The 19670-nt window shown below is 38.7% G+C and overlaps 1 protein-coding gene across 1 annotated transcript in view; it reads left to right on the top strand.

The window, feature by feature from the left end:
- clip2 (CAP-GLY domain containing linker protein 2) overlaps positions 1 to 19670 on the top strand; it is a 52857-nt gene that overhangs the window by 18341 nt on the left and 14846 nt on the right. The window contains exons 4-10 of the mRNA XM_062432472.1: positions 526 to 1031; positions 6711 to 6835; positions 9075 to 9288; positions 13808 to 14005; positions 14168 to 14271; positions 15402 to 15462; positions 17754 to 17858. Of these exons, the coding sequence (XP_062288456.1) occupies positions 526 to 1031; positions 6711 to 6835; positions 9075 to 9288; positions 13808 to 14005; positions 14168 to 14271; positions 15402 to 15462; positions 17754 to 17858 (1313 nt within the window). The remainder of the gene's footprint in view (positions 1 to 525; positions 1032 to 6710; positions 6836 to 9074; positions 9289 to 13807; positions 14006 to 14167; positions 14272 to 15401; positions 15463 to 17753; positions 17859 to 19670) is intronic.

Raw genomic sequence — 19670 nt, 5'->3', positions numbered from 1 at the left:
CTGCTCAGTTTACAGGCTGCTGTGGAAAAAAACAGAGATTCAACTCATCTGTGTGTCAAACAAGCAATATCACAGGGCTGAATAGCAGGGTTAATCACCGGCACATCACAGATACGTTTCTCTGACCCACTTTTCAGGAGGAATTAGACTAACGCCTAATCTTGCATAAATTGCACTGTTTGTGCGGCAATGGTGCCACACAAGGAGATTTTTTTTTATTTTGCCAGCATGAATCAGTCAAACAGGATGAATAATGAGAAGGCGATTCTGCTGGTCTGTGAATGAACGATGTCCTCACAATGTATGCAGTGTTTACAACTTGACCCTCCAATGTGGAATGTTTTTGGCCTGAGAGAATTTGATTTACAATAAGAAGTATTGATCTACTTTCCATGCACATTTCGCAACATAACATTTGTTTCAGTACTGTTCATGTTTCTTGCTATTCGTATCTGCTTTTGTGTTTGTTATGTAGACACTCTGCAACATGGAAAATAATACACAGAGTTTCTTCTTTTTCTTCAGATACTCCACTCAAGCCCATCACACCAACTAAAATCTCGGAAGAAGGCGACGATGTTTTGGGGGATTATACAGTGGGTGAGCAGGTTTGGGTCAACGGCGTCAAACTAGGAGTTATCGCCTACCTAGGGGAGACCCAGTTTGCCCCAGGACAGTGGGCGGGCGTGATACTGAATGACCTAGTTGGCAAAAACGATGGTTCGGTGGGCGGCGTGCGCTACTTTGAGTGCCAGCCCCTCCAGGGCATCTTCACGCGACCCTCGAAGCTCAACCGGCAGCCAGTGGGAGAGGGAAGCGATAGCCACTCCACTGACTCGCTCTCTGCCCAAAATCAGACTCAGCAAGGCAGCAGTGGCACCCCTTCTGGCCAGCGGGTGATAATGCCACTCAGAGAGGGCTTACTCAACAGCGCCGTGAAAACAGGCAACGAGTCGGGGTCCAACATGTCTGACAGTGGATCGGTTAAGAAAGGTGGAGATAAGGATCTTCGAGTTGGAGATCGAGTTTTGGTGAGTAACTTTGTTGTCAATTCACACATTAACAAGTGAGAATTTCACTATTCAAGCAAATGTGGCAACTACACACAACAGACAACACAGAAAAGTGTTCACACTGACCCTTAAGAGATCCCTTCATAATACTCTTTCAGTATAAGTGATGGTGGACAAATTCCACAATCTTCTTTCCATGCAAAAATGGATTGAAAGATTATTTGATGATGGCTTCAGTTTCCAAAGTTACTGTCTTTAGTTTTTTTTAATGCTGAATTTCCTCTTTTTGTTACGATCAGGACAGGAACAGGAAAACACTGTCTGTCAAGAAGATTTAGGAATTTATCCACCATCACTTACATTGTAAGTGCGTTCTAATGGGGATCTAATGGTCAATATGAACAGAGCAAGGTTTCAGTGTAAATTTGGGCACCTTGCTATTGTTTTGAGAAAGACTTAAAAAAAAAAATTTTAAAAAGCAAAAATCCATCCTTTAAATTGATTTTCTGTAGATTTTTAAGAGTAAGGTAATCTATAGCAGCTGAAAGTAATTAGATGATGTTTCAAAGTCTCAGTGGATGGCTAATTACAATTTCATGCAGGCCTCAGTCATGATGGATTCATGCAGTGTAATGTGATACATGATTGATCCTCACAGATAAGCACCTTTTTTTTATTATCCTGTCTATTACAACCTCCATCCAACTGTAATCCTTTTACACAAAAGTTGGTCAAAAATGTCTGTAGTCTAAGTAAACGTCGTCAGGAAGAACATTTTTATCTGCTTAACCCCTATTAGCACCTATGTTTTTCACTGCCATGTTAGTATTGGGTCTGGGTCATATTGCTTCCCATTTACTGATGGGCACAGGGGATAGTTACATCAGACCCTGGGCAGTTGGTAACTGGGAGCTCAAGAAGCTCCTTTACTGGTCAATATTGTAAATCACTCGGATTACTTTCAGCACTTAAGAGAGGAGAAACCACTGCCGACACATTGATCAGTGAAACCATCTATTTCCTAAGCTTCTCCTGTGTAATCTATCTTACCGTGGTGGCTTGTAATGTCGCATGCCCCTCCTCCTCCTTCACGGTTTGTCAGAAATATAACACCGCCTCAAACATTTTGAGAAATGAGCATAAAGTGTGAAACTCAGATTACGCATTGTGGACACAAAGTGAAGATTGTTTTCTTCTACTAGGTATTGAATTATATCAGCAGCAGGAGTTGGAAACACTGTTTTCTTGCACATTTTGTTGAACTGGAGGCATTTTTGGCAAGTAACCAGTACCCGATCCTGCTCCCTTGCAGAGAAATAATCTTGAACTAGGGTCAAATTTCGCTGATGTGTGTGTATGTGCACGACTAAATAGTGGTCATCTAGACATTGCCTCCAGAGGATGTAATTCTGAATATTTCTAAAAAGAGCTGCAGAAATGTTTCCCAACAGAGACAACCTCAGAGGCTAAACACATGATTACTGTCTCCATTTGCCTTGGCACCTTTAACGCCTGAGCACCCACAGGAAGCACAAAAACCTTTTCTGTTTCTCCTCTGCTAGCTTTGATATTTAACCAGAGGCCGTCTGTGTTTGGCAGAGGTTTTTTGTTCTGTCAGTGGAGTTGCATGTGATGTGGCCGGTGTTATATTTGCATGTTTTGAAAGCCCCTGAAATTGCCGCCAGTCAGTTGTCTCTTCACACAAGCGTAACCTGATTGTAGAAGCTTCAGTTGAAAGAATAAATGAGCTCTTTCCAAATTGAATTTTATACAGTATGAGCCATGTAAGAGTGAGATTTTACTGTCTTACATTCTTCATTACATGCTCATTCAATTATAATACCGTCATTTAAAACAAGTCTTACATTTTTTTCTACGTCAATCCCTGATTAGATGTTTTGTTGTGCCATGCTAACAGCTGTGTGAGTCCACACTTTGGGCTAAATGCTAACATCAGCGTGCTAATATGCTCACAATGACAATGTTAAAATGCTGCGATTAAACAGGTATAATGTTTACCATGTTGACCATCTTAGTTTAGCAGGTTAGCATGCTAACATTTGCTAAATTACGCTAACACAAATAACAGCTGAGGCTCATGGGAGGGTCATTAATTATGCAAGTATATAGCCGATTTAGAAGATGAATGTGAGTACCACCCAATAGTTGTTGAGACATTTTGCTCAAAGGGAACATTTATGAAACTCATGGTGGGGCTAGAGGAAAAGTCAGAGGAAGTGATGAATATACATCATCTGGAGACTATGAATGCCATCTCAACATTTAGTAGATTGTTGAGATGTTTCAATCTGGTCCAGACTGACTGACATGTAGCTAGAATGGCTAAAATATAATCAGAATATTTAGCATTCATGCAAACTATTCATTTCGGGACTGAGAAATTCACCAAGGATGACTGTTTTCAGTTTATATTGAGAGTGGCTTTTTTTGCAAAGAGATATTTTTAGTTAAAGATACCCTAAGATAATGCTTGAGGAACGGATTTAAAGGGGACACATTCTGCACATTCCCATGTCTATATTTTTAATCTGGAGCTGAAATATTCTTGCATGATTTACAGTTAAAACTCATATTGGTCCGTAATGCAGCCCCACAATTCAGCATTTGTCTGACACAGGTTGTTTTAGCTCATGTCTCTTTTAGAACCCCCTCCCACGGAGCCTGTTCCTCTGCAGACATCCTCCGGCTCCAGAGGTTCCATAAATAAACAACACAACAAACTAGAGTAGCAGGATTTCAATTCTTTTTTACGTTCTTTACTCAAAATGTCAACTTCTCAAATACATACGTACGTGTTCGAGCCGAAATCTGATCCAAAATATGAGAGTGGACAACAGCAACTTAGCAACAAAGGCTATGAAAGAGATGGCTTTTATGTGCATGTGAAAGAAGCTGATGTCAGCTTGGCAATGCAGAAAAAAACATCACAAATGAAGCATTCATAGCACATTGAAGCCTTGGCTTTTGACTTGCTGGGAGCATTTCTGTCAATGTTTAAGTTTTGGAAGTTTGACCTAGTTTAGCATAGATACCCAATATCATAACACTATTTAACAGAAAGTCACAAAAAACTTTACCTTTTATCAAACAATTCTTTCTTGACCACCTTCTTAATACAACTTTTTTGATGAGATTGGCAGTAACAGGGGCCAAGATGGGGCTTGTGACTGACTGGCTGTCTTAGCGCTGCTGGCACTCTGATGCTGAGTCACTGAGACATCCCACCATCATGCTGACAGCAAACCAGCTCAGTTTAATGTTTTGTGACACCACAGTGTTTCTTTCCATGCTTTCGTCTTTGGCTTAGGAGAAGGACGAATCAGTGGAGGAGTGGAATATTAATTTGACAATGGAAAGATGAAGAGCGGCTCACCACAGCCTTTTCTGTCTGTCCGTATATTCAGTTCTGCTAAAGCAAGTAGTCTGTTTTGGATTCATATATGGGACCTGGATGCACTCCATAAATACACATGTTTTTGGAAGATCTTGGTTCTTAATCATTTGGTATTTAATGTTTATCTGCAAAACAAAAAAACAAAAAGAACAGATGTGGTGCTTAAACATCTGTACTGTTTTTTTTTTTTTTTGCACTTTCTCACATCCTGTACATTCTGCATATTACTGCAACAACTGCCAGGAAATGGGATTATAGTAATGGATGTAACCCTAAATGTAAGCTTTTACAGATGTTGTAGAGATGCTGGTGGAAAAAAAAAAGTACATGCTTTTTGGATCAAAAAAATGAAAGGAAGAGCAAAATGTCCCAAGCTTAATTATAACAAAAGTTAAATGAAAGTCATATTTAATTAAAGCAATACCTTCAGTACCTTTAAGTTAGACTGGAATGTGTTCTTAGTTTGGGTTTTTTTTCTCTGCAATGCCAGGTTTTGCTCTTCCTAAATATTTAAGGAAATGCTGACCAGTAGGATGTTTATATACGTTGATGAGTTTTTGTTTCACATACATGTGGTTTCCATGTGTGGAAGACATTCAGCAGCTGTTGGCTGTCCCAGGAGCCGGTATGTTTGGATTTTAGACGGTCTTCCGAAGAGGAAACTCAGTTTGTCTGACTGGGAAGCAACTATGTGGCACCCTGAATACATCGCAGAGAGCAGATTATCTTCCCTTTTTTAATCAAAGTTGACATTTCTTGAAACAATCTTGATCAAATACTTGTTGATTCACACAAAAGTGGCATACTGTTACAAATTATAGTATAAATACTGTCCTGTGCCCTGTGAATCTACTAGATTCCTGATAGTTTTGCACAGTATTAACTTGGAGTCTGTACAAAATACTGAGTCAGTGCCAATCGGACTGGAGTGCAAAAAAAGCAAATACCTTTGTGCACTTATTTTGGGTGAGCAGATGCTGTCTGCAGAAGACTTAATCATGTGACTCAAGCACAACCGATACTGTAAAATCAACACATTTGCTTATCACAGATATTCCAGTATTGACTCTATAGTTGGTCTCGCAGACGCCAGCACAGCACACAAGTTGGCACAGTGCTATATCACAGCTGAGCAGACAGTGGTTCATTGTTCAACTGTGAAATACGCTGCATTAATGACATCTTTTATTCACCACTAGTTCATGTCCAAATTTGAGTGATCATTTTAAAAATGTGCATTTTCTGTAATTGTCTTAAATTGACTTGAATCACTTCTTAAAAACTCACTTTTATGAATATGAAAGGTCCTTCATCTTTTGCCTGTGCTTTTATCAGCATTATCAATTTTGCTATTTTTTACTTGATTTTATGGAAATCATTTTGTAACATTGTTTTGAAAAGTTATCATTTTTTATTGTTGTATAAAAGCACAGGTGTTACATAATAACATTAATAACAGCTTTGTGCTATTCAGTAATCCATGACAGTGTCACAGTGACCTGGTGACCTGAAACTGAAGCAGTTAAATATAATTCAGCCATCATAAATCTTTTATTTGATTAATTTATCTACACTTCTGCTTTTTCTACTCTGACATGTTAAAATATGCGTGTGCACAAAAAGGCCCATTACACTAACCAGATATTATTCCCCTGTCAGTCAATTAGCAGGAATTTGACCCCAAAGAACTGAAACTATGATGTTAGGCTGATGTCAGGACTGTGCCTTAGCTTAGTGAAATGATGCCAGTGAACACCCACACACACGCAGACACACACACACACGCACACACATATACACACAATTACTCGCCCAACATTAGGATTGATCGTCCAAAACTGAAAATGCCATTATTTTTCGGGTAAAATATTCAACTTAGAAATGCATAAAATGAAGGCATTACAACGTTTAGTTTTTTTTTTTAAATCTCTGAATGTTTGCCAGCCAGTCTGAAAACTTTAAACCCCTTTTTCCCAGAGTCATAAATATCTTTAGAGAAAAAAGAAGTGAGTGCAGACACAGTACTGTAGAAATACAGAATATCAGGACCATTAGCAAAGGATTATGAAAAATGTGCTGCAAAAATGTAGATCTTAACCATGATTTTTATAGCCAAACTAATCACATCTAATCCGAAAATGGTGCATTATGATTTACTAGAGCAACTAATAATGTCTTTTAAAATCAGTGTTGAGTATTTTCACATCAATTTTAACCATTTAATTGTCTCTATGTTCATTGAAAGTGCAGCAGTCAAACCTTTTTTCACTTTTTGTTGTCAGGTTGGGGGCTCTAAAATGGGAGTCATACGCTACATGGGGGAGACAGACTTCGCCAAGGGTGAATGGTGCGGGGTCGAGCTGGATGAGCCCCTGGGAAAGAATGATGGTGCTGTAGCTGGTACAAGGTACACACACACACACACACACACACACACACACACACACACACACACACACACACACACATTATGTATGCTTCAAGCTCCCCAAATTCCTTTGATTTTTCCCCTAAAAGGAAATGGAGGGTAAGTCTGTGGATCCATCTGTTCAGTTGTTTTTTCTTTCATCTGCTTGTCCGTGAAATTACACTGACTGACCCTCTATAGCCCAGAACTGGTGTGCATCATTTTGTTGGCCGTGTTTAAACTGTCATATTTATCACATTTATCATATTTATCATTTGGATTTATGTACTTCCCAGAGTCCTCAGACATTTTTTCTTAGACCGACACACACATTCCTCTCCCTTCAACAGTTTAAAATGGGTGAAAAAATGGTGACAGACATTTTGGAGCAAAGCTTGAATTTTAGGAGACATTAGCTAAAGGGTCAAAAATGGAAAAAAGTGCTGTAAGTAGCCCAAAATCCAAATCCTGAAGCATTTGTTAGTTTACTAAATGTTTATACTAAATATTTTGTATAATTGGTCATAGTTTATTGTCTTCTCTCCCAGTATAATTTTCAAATATGTCAGAATTGATTGGTATGTGTTTATATAAAAAGACAGTAAAATAACAAAGAATACAGTGTTCAGACAGACAAGCAGAGCCCAGAGTGGTTTATTCATGGCCAACAATGTAAACTATGTTTGCAATATCAAACACAGATGTAGATAAAGTAGAGAAAGAAAAGTACATGTTCTTAATAAAGTCAAACTGTTGTTTAAGTTTATAAAGGCAAGAAAACAATGTTGATTTAGGTATATTTTTTTACAATTTTCAAACTTGACATCAAACATGCTACTGATTCTTTAGCCTGCAAATATATAATGAAAATAGTATTTGCAAAAAATAAATAACATAAATTAAAAAGCAAAACACCAGTTCAAGGACCAGTGTGTAAGATGTATGGGGGTCTATTGGCAGAAATGGAATACAATAATAATGAGTATGTTTTAACAAGTGTATAATCACCTGAACATAAGAATCGCTGTGTTTTCATTGCCTTAGAATGAGCCCTTTATGTATTCATAGCATCGCCATGTTTCTACAGTAGCCTAGAATGGACAAACCAAACGCCTACACTTTGGGAAGGGGAGGGGTAGAGGAGGGGTGTTCAGCTGGTTACAATCTGCAACCTCACCACTATATGCCACTAAATCTTAAACACTGGTCCTTTAAGAAAAAGTAAGAGAATATAAGTAAGATTACAGTTAAAAAAAAAAATCTAATTTTAAATATCTGTTTTTCTTATTTAACCTCTAAAATGTGCAGAGATCCTTCAGGTCTAGTTGATGAGTAAGTGGTTAACTATGTCAAAGTTTAGTGGGAATCGCCACACATTCTTGTTTTAAGTCAAATTCTGGGAATATCCAGCAGACACTGATTAACAGACCAGAGAGACTATCAATCAATCTTTATTTATATAGCGCCAAATCACAACAAAAGTAATCTCAAGGCACTTCACACATAGAGCAGGTTTAGACCGTAATTTAATCCAAAGAGACCCACCATTCCCACATGAGCAAGCACTTGGCGACAGCGGCGAGGAAAACTATCTCTGCACAACAATTCAGATATGTACTCCTGGGTTTTATATATACTCGGTGTATAGAGTCTGATTGGGGATAATAAAAAAAAAACTTCATATCGAATTTCTAATCTCCACTAGCAGCCAGTGGAAAGAGGCCAAAACAGCTGCATTTTAAACCATCTGCAGAAAAGCTACAGCTCTTTGGTTGAAGACCCAAAAATGTAACACCTGCATTTTGAAATCAGAGGTTAAAGGTCCGAAAACTTTGCTTCAGGGTATTCTTAGCACTTTCAGGGCCAATAATGTTCCTTTGTGCTTATTATCCAAATATAGTGGCTATTTGAGACGGGTTTATCGCTCTATAGGGCTGCAGCTGACTATTTTACGTTGGATTGGATTTTACAGTTTTATAGATGATTTTAATGATTGACCATATATTTTGCAGTGTAATAAGAACTGTGAGCACCTAGTTTGAAACTGAAATATTTAATGATGGCATAATAAGATCATGACTTACTACAAAAAAAATCCAGCTATCATCATTTTCTCGTTTCTGTTCTAAGAGATTTTACAAAACTAAGTACAAAGGGACACTATGTATAAAGATCTATTTTTATAGGTAATATCGCAGATTTAACATCTTGTCTCTTCCCTCTGCTTCACTTCCTGCAGATACTTCCAGTGTCTTCCCAAGTTTGGCCTCTTTGCTCCGATCCATAAGGTGATCCGCATCGGCTTCCCCTCCACCAGTCCGGCCAAGGCAAAGAAGAGCAAGCGGATGGCCATGGGGGTTTCCTCTCTGGCCCACAGCCCCAGCAGCTCCTCCATCAGTTCAGTCAGCTCGGTGGCTTCCTCTGTGGGTGGACGACCGAGCCGAGCTGGACTGGTAAGATAAAGGCAGTGTGCCTCGAATACATACTGAGAGCAGTATAGAGACAGAGCGCAAAGTATCATACTATAAAAACCACGCCTGCTGGAGGGGAAAACAATCAACACTATAATTTGCAACCGAGGGCTGAAACGTTAACAAAATGCCTGTAGCTCGCTAAAAACAATAGATTTCTAAATGTCAAGGATGATTTTAGCGCCTTATGTCTACCAGAGAGGAAAAAAGTTTATAGTTTATACATGAATGCAAGGGCTACAGTGGAGATAACTTAACCGTGTGGCAACTCCACTATATAACAGGCTGGCATGGCTACAGTTCGTAAACATAGGCGGTGGTGAAATTAAAGACAAAGACATACAATTATTTCCCAGTCATACTCATTTTAGAGTTAGCATTTCAGCTGAGTGCAGGTGAGCTATTTTGTGATTTAAATGTCTGTTTTTGTTCTGTTTTTGCTTTCAACCTGTGTGTTTTCTGTGACTAGCAGCGTGTTCAGGCATATGTGTCATTTTCACGGAGGTTTTCGAGCTGCAGGGTGTGCGTGCAGCTCAGGTCAGGTCTGTCTCTGCCACCAAACGGCATACAGCCCTGTGCGATATCCAGTTTTGTCTTCTTAAAGGCTCAGTTTTTACTATAAAAGCTTAGTTCTGGGTTCTTTACATTTTTGTTGGTTATCCATCCCACCACACAGCAGCTTTTAGGCATTTTTCACAAGCACCTTTACGCAGTACAAAGTCAATGGAGAGCAATGAATTGTTTTCCCCTTAAGGGTGGGTGGGACATAATTATGCTCTGTCTCTCTATCTGCTTGAGTTGTTCATGCAGAGTGACGTGCTGTTTAAAACTCCCCTTTTTAGGAAATGTAAAATTATTAGGAGAAGGTAAGGTTTGCATGGCAATTGCATGTCTGTATGGTAAATATGAAGCCAGTAGAAACTCCAGGAAGTTTCTACTCCCAGCCAAGAAGTAGTCTTGCACATAACCTGCTGTAAAACCACAACCTCTCATTTTTACACTTTGTTTTTGTACAGACAAGAAATAATCTTTTAGTTAGTGAGCTTTTGAGGTGTTGTGAGCAGATTTTGCTACATCTGGCCAGATTCAGGCTAGCTTTTTTCAGGCTTTACACTTAAGCTAAGCTAACCAGCTGCTGACTGTTGCCTCATATCTACCACGTAAACATGAGAGTGGTATTGAAAGCATACTTCCCAAACTATTCCTTTAAAGACAGTAAGTAACCCAGAGTTACAAGGTGCTTCACAGGTCCATGTAATTATTGTATCTTCATTAAGAATGTCAGGAAATGGCCAAACATAGAGAAATCATTGATATACATTTGAATTAATTATAATTTACCATTTTATCTGGTAAAAATAGGCTCTCAGTTGAAAGGTTTGTATGTCCTTCTGGCACAGGCCTCAATAGCAAAGATTATTCTAAAGTGTTAAGAGTTTTTATTTTGTGTTGCTATATATTCTGTGTATGGGATGATAAATTGGTTGCATATATATTACATGAAATACCCTCCTTGTCCACAGAGCAGTAAGTGATGAGAATTTTGTTGCTGTGCAAAGTAAGGCTCTGATTCACTGACAATGCATGTCGCTGCACTGTGTCATATCTGTGGACCTGCAGCTGAAAGAGAGCTCAGCTAGCTCCTTTTGTAGAGGTCTTCATGGGGCCACTCGGTTTAGAAGAACTGAGACCCAACCCAGAACATGATTTGGACCAAATCCTACTCAGTCTAAATGTTTCAGATTGGGTCTCCTTTTGCTGCCGCTGGTCTCAGGTCTGTATGTCACTAGGCTTATATCCAGTATCCCAGTGGAACCACACAGATCCAAGTGTGCATGATTTCAGCTGTGATCATGGGGGTATGTCACAATTACCACGGGGAGAAAAAGCTGTGTTTTGATTTAGATGTAAACTGTTAAGTGAATTGACATGAGGAGCAGGTAAAAGGAGAACAAGCTGTTTGCTGTTTTATGCAATTAGTTGACAGAGATGAGAAAAAGGTTCTGAAAAGCGAACTGAAGCCAAACTTACTTTAGGAAAATCTGTTATCTACTTGAGTTGTGCTGTTAAATTAATTTTGGAATTTGACGCACAGATATTACATTTATTATTAATTTATGTTAAAGAACAAGAAGAAGAGTAAATAGGTAGAGCACTGTCTTTTGTCTGTCTCTCTTTAGTTGGCTACAGAAGGCTTTATTGTTGGTAGAGGAGGTCGAATAGGATTTTTGGTTATGTGAATCATTTTGTTTCTATGAATTGATCGATTAATTGATGGTACATCAGGCTGCTGCCGGTGTTTGTGTTCTCTCTATGTTTGTGTCGACTGTATTTTGGGTTTCAATCAGGTCTGGATGTGCTCGGCTCCCCCTCAGGTTAGGTCTTTCTTTTTTGAAAATGAATTTGTCACGTTTGGGTAGGTTTTCCTCAGGTCAGTTTCCAGTTGGTTCCAAAATGTTGGACCCGTGGAGACCTCTTCTACACACTGTGTCTTTAAAATGAATATCCTTAGGGATGGTTGGCAACACACTGATAATAAATGGGACATCAGGGTACCTCACATTGATTTTTGCCTCTGGTTTCGATCCAGATCCTGGACAGAGAACCCTCCCCTTTACTTTTCTTAATCGTTGGCAATGTCAGACTTAACCGCTCTGAATTATCAGACTGACCACACTGCACTAAACGTTTAGACTCACTGTCAACCCTAAATATCTTAGTTGTACAATAATTAGATTTGTTTAATGCTATGAAAAGCAGGCAATGTCCCTAAATTTGCAGGTAATTAGTATATGCACAGAAACTGAGGATTACAAAGGAATCAAAGGCACAAATGAGCTTCATGCCACAATGCATTCATGGATGTAACATTTAAGGTATTGAAATATTATAAACATCCAAGCAAAATATGAAATAACTGTCCTTGCTGCAGCACATAATAGAGGTGCCCACACAAAAGCAAGAATTTATTACCTTGGTGATATAAAGTAACTGTCTGTTTGAAATGTTGAAGCTGAAAGGGCTTCAGTTTCTACTAAAATACTCTTTTTTTGTCTTTTGTCTTTTCACTGTGCCCTCATATCTGTTCAGGATTATTTCTGAACTCCTACAGCTTTTTTATGTCAAGTATGTTATATATAATAACTACTTTTGGCTTTTAACAATGTCCTTGCTGCAGATAACTCTATATTCTCTTTAGTATTCAGTTTTAATGGTGAAGCTGCTGGATTGAGCCGATCTTGTTGGTCAGGCAGGAATCTTGTCAAAGAGCACACTCTAGTGGTCAAAGAAAATAATGCAGCTTTCAAGAATGTAAAAGGAACATCCATGTATCCACAATAATCGTTGCATAATTTCAACGTAACAAAGCCTTTTTTTCTCTTAGTTATAAAAAGCTTGGCCTTCTCATGATGACGAACTAATTCATCTGCAATCACATGAAAGCAATGTGTTGTTATGTCAGGTTCAAAAAATAGTTATCCCATGACCATGTGAAAATGGTTTTCACAGACAGTTTCTGAAAGATCACAAGAAAGCAAAGTCTGTCTTGTTGAGATCACAGAATAGCTGTTTGTTATTTGATCATGACATAATTGTGTCGTGATCTTAGAGAAAATTACATTTCCATCCATCCATCCGTTCATTTTCCACCACTTCTCCAGAACCGGGTCATTGTGGCATCAGACTGTGTAAGGAAACCCAGACATCTTTCACCCCAGCAACGCCCTCCAGCTCCTCCTGGGGGATCCCAAGGCATTCCCAGGCCTGCATTTATAGTCTTCTAGTTTTCCAACCACTGAAAGCGCTTTACACACTATAACCAATGGCACAGCCTTCGGGAGCAATTTGCGGTTCAGTATCTTGCCCAAGGACACTTTGACATGTAGACTGGAGGAGCCAGGGATCGAACCCCTGATCTTCCAATTAGTGGATGACCCGCTCTACCTCCTGAGTCACAGCCACCTCCGCCTAAAGAGATATGTAATCCCTCCAGCGTCTTCTGGGTCTGCTCCGAGGTCTCCTACCTGTTAGTTGTGCCTCTGGAGGGAGGCTTCCTAACCAGGTGCCCAAACCACCTCATCTGGCTCCTTTCGATATGAAGGAGCAGCGACTCTACTCTGAGCTTCTCCCCTATCTCTAAGCCCGAGCCCAGACACCCTCCAGAGAAAACTAATTTCGGCCACTTGTATAATTAATCTCCTTCTTTCGGTCACTAAATAAAGCTTGTGACAATAGGTGAGGGTTGTAACGTTGATCGACTGGACAATGGAGAGCTTCGCCTTTTGACTCAGTTCCTTCTTCACCACAATGGTCCAGTAAAACAAACAAAATAGATTTTTTTAGAGGAAAAGACATCTACCTTTTGACCTCTACCTGATCTGATGGTTACATATGATGCTAGTAGATCACGTGACAAAATTTGCCCTTTTTTCACTGTCTTTCCCATCCTCCTCTCCACCTGCGTGTCTTACTGTTTTTATGTTTTTTTTTCTTTCTTAAGCTGACAGAAACATCGTCACGCTACGCCCGGAAGATCTCGGGCACCACTGCGCTCCAGGAAGCCCTGAAGGAGAAGCAGCAGCACATCGAGCAGCTGCTGGCCGAGAGAGACTTAGAGCGAGCCGACATGGCCAAGGCCACCAGCCACATCTGCGACGTGGAGAAGGAGATGAACGCCATAAAGACACAGCACGTGCAGGTACGAAACAGACATATAATAACAGCAAATACCAGTCTTATGGCATTTCCGTTGTTATATTTAACATAAACTAATAATCTGTCCAAGGATTTATCTTGACATTTTGTCATTGTTGTTTTATGTCTTCGTATACACAAACAAATATCTTCTCCATGACCGCAGTATATAACAGAAAACGAGAATACCCTCCAGCAAGTCAAAGCCATGTTGGCCAGCACACAGAAAGATAAACTGGAACTGGCCAATCAGCTTGAAGAAGAGAAAAGGTAATATCGCTTGGTTTTCACTTGTGTAAAAGTGTTGGTTCCTTAAATCTAAATGTGAGTTATAGGTTTGCTTATATTATATATTTTTAAGTATCAGTCAGCTTTGACAAAGATAGTGATCAAATAATTTAATTAAAGAGAAATGCAATTTTTTTTTTCCCACACCTGCTTTTTAATTATTAAAATCTGATATGCTTTTTCTTAATTTGAAAATAGAATAGTTAATCTTGAGATCATGACATAATTAGGGCATTGATAGTGAAGTCTTCAATGTTGATCAGGGTCTCTCTTCAGACACTGTACATTGCATTAAAATGTGTTAGACAACATTTTGGGGAAATACTGTAAGTGTTATGTGATATATGTGTTTTAAAAATCTGTTAATTAAGACATTATATCTTGTTTTTTAATCTATATACAACTAGTTATGCTAAAATGATAACTTGAGGTTTTAGGAGCAGTTATATACACTGTGTACTAAATGAGTGTTGTTGTCACAGTGAGGTTGGCAGGTTTGGTGCTGTTGTGCCTGTACAACGTCCAAAAAATGAAAAAAAAAACCTGTTTGCTTACTGATCTAATCTGGCAACCTTAGACACTGCACAGAAGTGTAAAGCAGATGGAAAAACAGTACGAGACATAACTCCCCCTAAAATCAGATATTGGCTTAATAGTTGTTTATTTCTACATTTATTTTTGTTCTCTGGTTGAACAGATATACAGTACCAGTCAAAAGTTTGGACACACGTTCTCATTCAAGGGAAGGGGGAGTTGTGTCCATAATTTTGAGCTATGAACGAGATATATTGATGTAAACAAGAACGTTTTAAAGTGGTTGGTAGGTTTATTTTCTCACTTAGAGCACTTTATGCACAAACAGTCGTCTTCTCTTCTAACTGTCTTCTCACTCTCTCATCTCAAGTTGTGATTTCTACAAAACCAGAGAAATCACAAGACAATCAAATATGAATTTTATACATGTTTGTAACCATGGGTCCCAACTAAACCAAACCTCACTGCCTGTCTACTGTGTGGTTTACCTGATAGTATTAGTTACACCTCAAACAGTCAGGTTCATGATCTTTTGATTCTCTTTCTTTTCATCCACATCTCACACAACTTCTTTATAGGAAAGTGGAGGATCTCCAGTTCAGAGTGGAGGAGGAATCCATCACCAAGGGAGACCTGGAGGTATTTATCGGCATTATCAAGACCTATAAACTCTATGAATAATGGAATATATGTGATGGCTCATAATGATAGTCCGTGTATATACTCTGATATCATTACCCTGAGCAGGTTGCATTATGTTTTCAGTAGATAGTTACTTATGCAGTATAACCAAATAGCACGGTCAGCGTAAATAAAACCCTGGATATCAGGACAGAGAAGAAGATTTATAAAAATGTCCTCATGCAGAAAAGATGATGGTGGCTTTGGGACAACAGTTTAGATGCACAAAAGTAAACTTGACATGAGAATGACTGCATCTCTATTTTTTTTTTTACAAACATTTTAAATCGGTTTAATGAGGAGGAGCTCAGATTAGTTCAGTTTCTTGCTCGGTGATGCTTTAGCGGAGAGGATGATCTGGACCATAAACAGTTGATTGACAGCTTCTCCGCTCACTACGCAGTCTTGCACACCCCGGCAATCTAAACGGATATTTAATGAGAAGAGAGACGCGGCTTTCAGTTTGCTGCATATTTTAGGGGCAGAAGTGAAACAAAACGGGAGGATTTAAAAACTGTGAAAATATGACTCAAACCTATTTTTTAAGCTCTGCAGAAAAGACTGAAATCCATTTTGTAAGGGACTTTATCTGCTCTCGCTCTCCTGTGTGTCTCTCGAGAAAAAACCTAAATGGAAGATAAATCTAATTTGTTCGCTTAGAAATATGACACTGCTCTTGCTTGTTCCTGCACAAATGTATACACCAAGAAACATATTTGTGATTGCACAGTCTGAGGTATGACTTAAGTATCATACATTTTTTGTAGCCCTAAAAACTTCTAATTTAAAACAATAACTGTTGCCTTCTTTCTTGTCTTGCATAATTTTTCAACACTGCGTGAAAGCCATGTTTACACAAGACAGTAGGCTTGACTATTAGATGATAAAGCTGGCCATATTTTAACATTTTATTCCCATCGACAAATCACATGAAAAGACCGAAGCCATTTGCGTGTTAGCTGAGCTCATCCCTTAATACTTTCTGACTCCCTTCCCCAGCTTGTGGCTCTCAGCCCAAAGCTCGCTGGTTCTTAATGAAGACGTAAATCTTTAAAAATGGCTCACAAATGTTTAGTTTTTAAAAATGGCTCAATAATTTGCTAAACCAGCTGGGCACTGTAGCTTTCAGCAAACATTACTCCCACAGTAATAGTACCGTTATTAGGAACTATTTTCAGTAGCAGATTAATACACAGTTGGTGCTCTTGTGATTTTTTTTTAAGCAGCAAGACTGTTCATATAGGTTTGATTAAATAAACTGCATGGCGCCCAGTGCAACAGCGTAGCTCCTAAATGTGTTTTTAAATAGTTTCTGGACAACAACAGAGTTCGGGAGCACAGAGGAATAAGCTTAGGGTACACAGACAATACAAGTGGGATTAATTAATTGTTGGTTTTGGTCTTTTCATGTTGGCAATAAGAAAATTATCGAGTATTACCAACCTTATCCTTTTAATCATAACTATCCCTGGATGTGCAGAGCAGTAACACAAATCCTATTAACAACTTTGAGAAGAAAATGTGATTTAACAATGTTCTTAATTAGAGTTTAATTGGATGAAATGTGAAGATTAAAATACATATAAAAAAGTATATGTATTTACATATAAAGAATATGGTGAAACTGGTTGTTTTATTTTTAGTTGTATGCAGGGCTTTCAAGGCTGTAGCTGGGAAAGGGCCAAAAAAAATCCCACAAACTGTCGACCACTTTTTGTACTCAGTTTATTCACGAGTTTTGTTTCTCAGACCTTCATCGGGCAATATTCATCTTGTCTTTTCGACTGAAGCGTCATTAATAAAGCGAGCACAAATGATCGACAGTGTGACTTTTTTTTGGCTCTGTCACAGTCAGAGTTTAAGATCTGATGCGCCTGCCTGTATAGTTTTATGGCATGTAGTTTATTTTAATGCTAACGCCATCGAAACAGACACATGACAGGTGTGTTACAAAGTTGTCTTAACTGCAAAATGCACTTTTGTTTTTTGAGAAAGAGACTTACATCTTCAGCCTCTTCTCCGTAAGTCTGCACATCATATGATCCATTCATTTCAGAGTCTGTACTGTTTCAGTGCTGATGTATACAAAGCTGCCCTCTCATCATCTGTTGTTGACTGTTGTTCTGATCTCTGTAATTCCTCTTGGAGTCTTCATGGATCTCTTTACCTCTGAGATTGTTTCCCCCCTCCTCCCCCCAACCTTCTTTTCTATCACTCTTTTTTCCCTTTCTCTTTGTGTCTTTCTGTAGACTCAGACAAAAATGGAACATGCCCATATTCGTCAGCTTGAGCAGAGCCTGCTCCTCGAAAAGTCGAGAGCAGAGGGGCTTCACAAAGAATTAGAGAAGAGGAGGGTAAAAAAAAAAAAGAAATAAAAAGCACGATCCCTTTGCCTGTAGCCACTGTCCTGTGTGGTTCTGCACCTGTTTGCTTCTGTGTTGATGGTAGTTTGACTCACAAGCTACACAGGTCAAAGTCATACTCCACCTGTCATTGGTGTCCAGATTTACATCAACCGCAAACTAAAGTATACTGAAAGATTATTTAGAATCAATACATATACATGGGAACTTGTACATTGAGTTATGCAAAACATGCAGAAAATATACACATATTAAGGATTGACAATATAAATGACATTCAGCCTACATAACCTCCCTTCCTTTGGGCAACCTTTCAGAGGTTTTACAAGCAGGGAAGCATTTTCTGTCTGCCAGAAGCGTTATTAAATGCCACAGCACACAACATTAAAGTATGTCATAAAAACATCATAGTAGTGTCCATATGGTTTGAGAAATTATACCTCCGATACTATTCTGTACACTGCACCTATAATTCAGTTTAGATAGCCAGTAGCAAGGTTTGAAATTACATATATTTCCTTTTGGGGGAAATTAAACAGTTATCAAAAGGCTGGTGTTGTTCTACATTTTTCTTATTGTCAACAAATCCTTCAAAAAGACCAAAACCAACAATGCAGTCTGTCTTAATTCTATCTGACTTCCCCAGCATGTCTGTGAGACATAAATATTTAATAACAGCTCACAATATGTAGTTTTAGCTTGTTAAAAAAGGTTAAATGATTTACATAAAGCAGCTGAGCGCTGTAGTTTTTTAGCAAATGTTACTCAAACAGAAGTAAAGCTGTGTTTGTATAGGAACTATTTTCAGCTGTGGACTAATTAAACACACTTGAGGCTTGCAGTGTTTTTCAGTATTTACAGAAGCAGGATGATATATGTTCGTTGTAATGAAGTAACATGTCAGCTAGTGCAACAGTGCAGCTGATTGATGTTTTTTTAAGTGTTTTTGGACACCAATGGAGGAAGGAATGAGATATATCAGGATTTGGCTACACAAGCAATACTAAGGTTGATTGAAAGAGGTTCAAAGAAACTTGTTGACAAAAAGAAAAATATAGAATATCTGCGGTATTATCCTTTAAAATATGTTTGAAATATGTAAAATGTACCTTTTCTATGGAGGTGTGGTGCATTATGAACTGTTTTGTACACATTAGTTAAACAAAGTCAGAAAAAAAGCCCAAATGCCAGTAGTGGACAGTTGCTGCCCTTCATATCTTCACCATCACATCATCAATCACAATAATGATGCTCCTCATTAGAGCTTCCCGTTAAACGTCCGCCTCTGATAGGAAACACAATGCTTCAGCTTTTCACATGGCTTCTGTTGCAGTAGGTGATGTCGATTTTTCTGTTTAAATGGTGATTTATCTTTTTCATTTAAAGGTTGGCTCATGGATCAGTTGCCAGCTGCACATTGAGATGCCAGGACATAACATTTGAAATAACATCCCTCCATTTTCGTGGGTGAATCTCTCTAAGCTCCACGCTCATTTTTGAGCACTTATGTAATTGCTTTACTGTTACTCTTAGATTAGTAGATTTAAGACGAATCTCTGCGGCAATTCCCATTTACCATTGGTGGTTTACTGTAGCAAAGGACGTCATTTGCACTGCTTTGACATGCAGTGCTGCACTTCAGAGACAAAGCCTCTTGAATAATAGACCACGGTACCACAAATCAAACCGTACAGGCTTGTGCTTTCAATTTTCAGGCATCAAAAGATAACAAAACACTTTGAAAGGCTGGATTCCTATATGCAGTAAGGTGTGCTTCTGCCAACAGGGAAGATGCACTCATGA

This window comes from Scomber scombrus, chromosome 14 (genome assembly GCF_963691925.1).
Source record: "Scomber scombrus chromosome 14, fScoSco1.1, whole genome shotgun sequence".
Taxonomy (NCBI): Eukaryota; Metazoa; Chordata; class Actinopteri; order Scombriformes; family Scombridae; genus Scomber; species Scomber scombrus.
The sequence above is the reverse complement of the archived record's forward strand: the minus strand, read 5'-3'. Positions and strand labels throughout refer to the sequence as shown.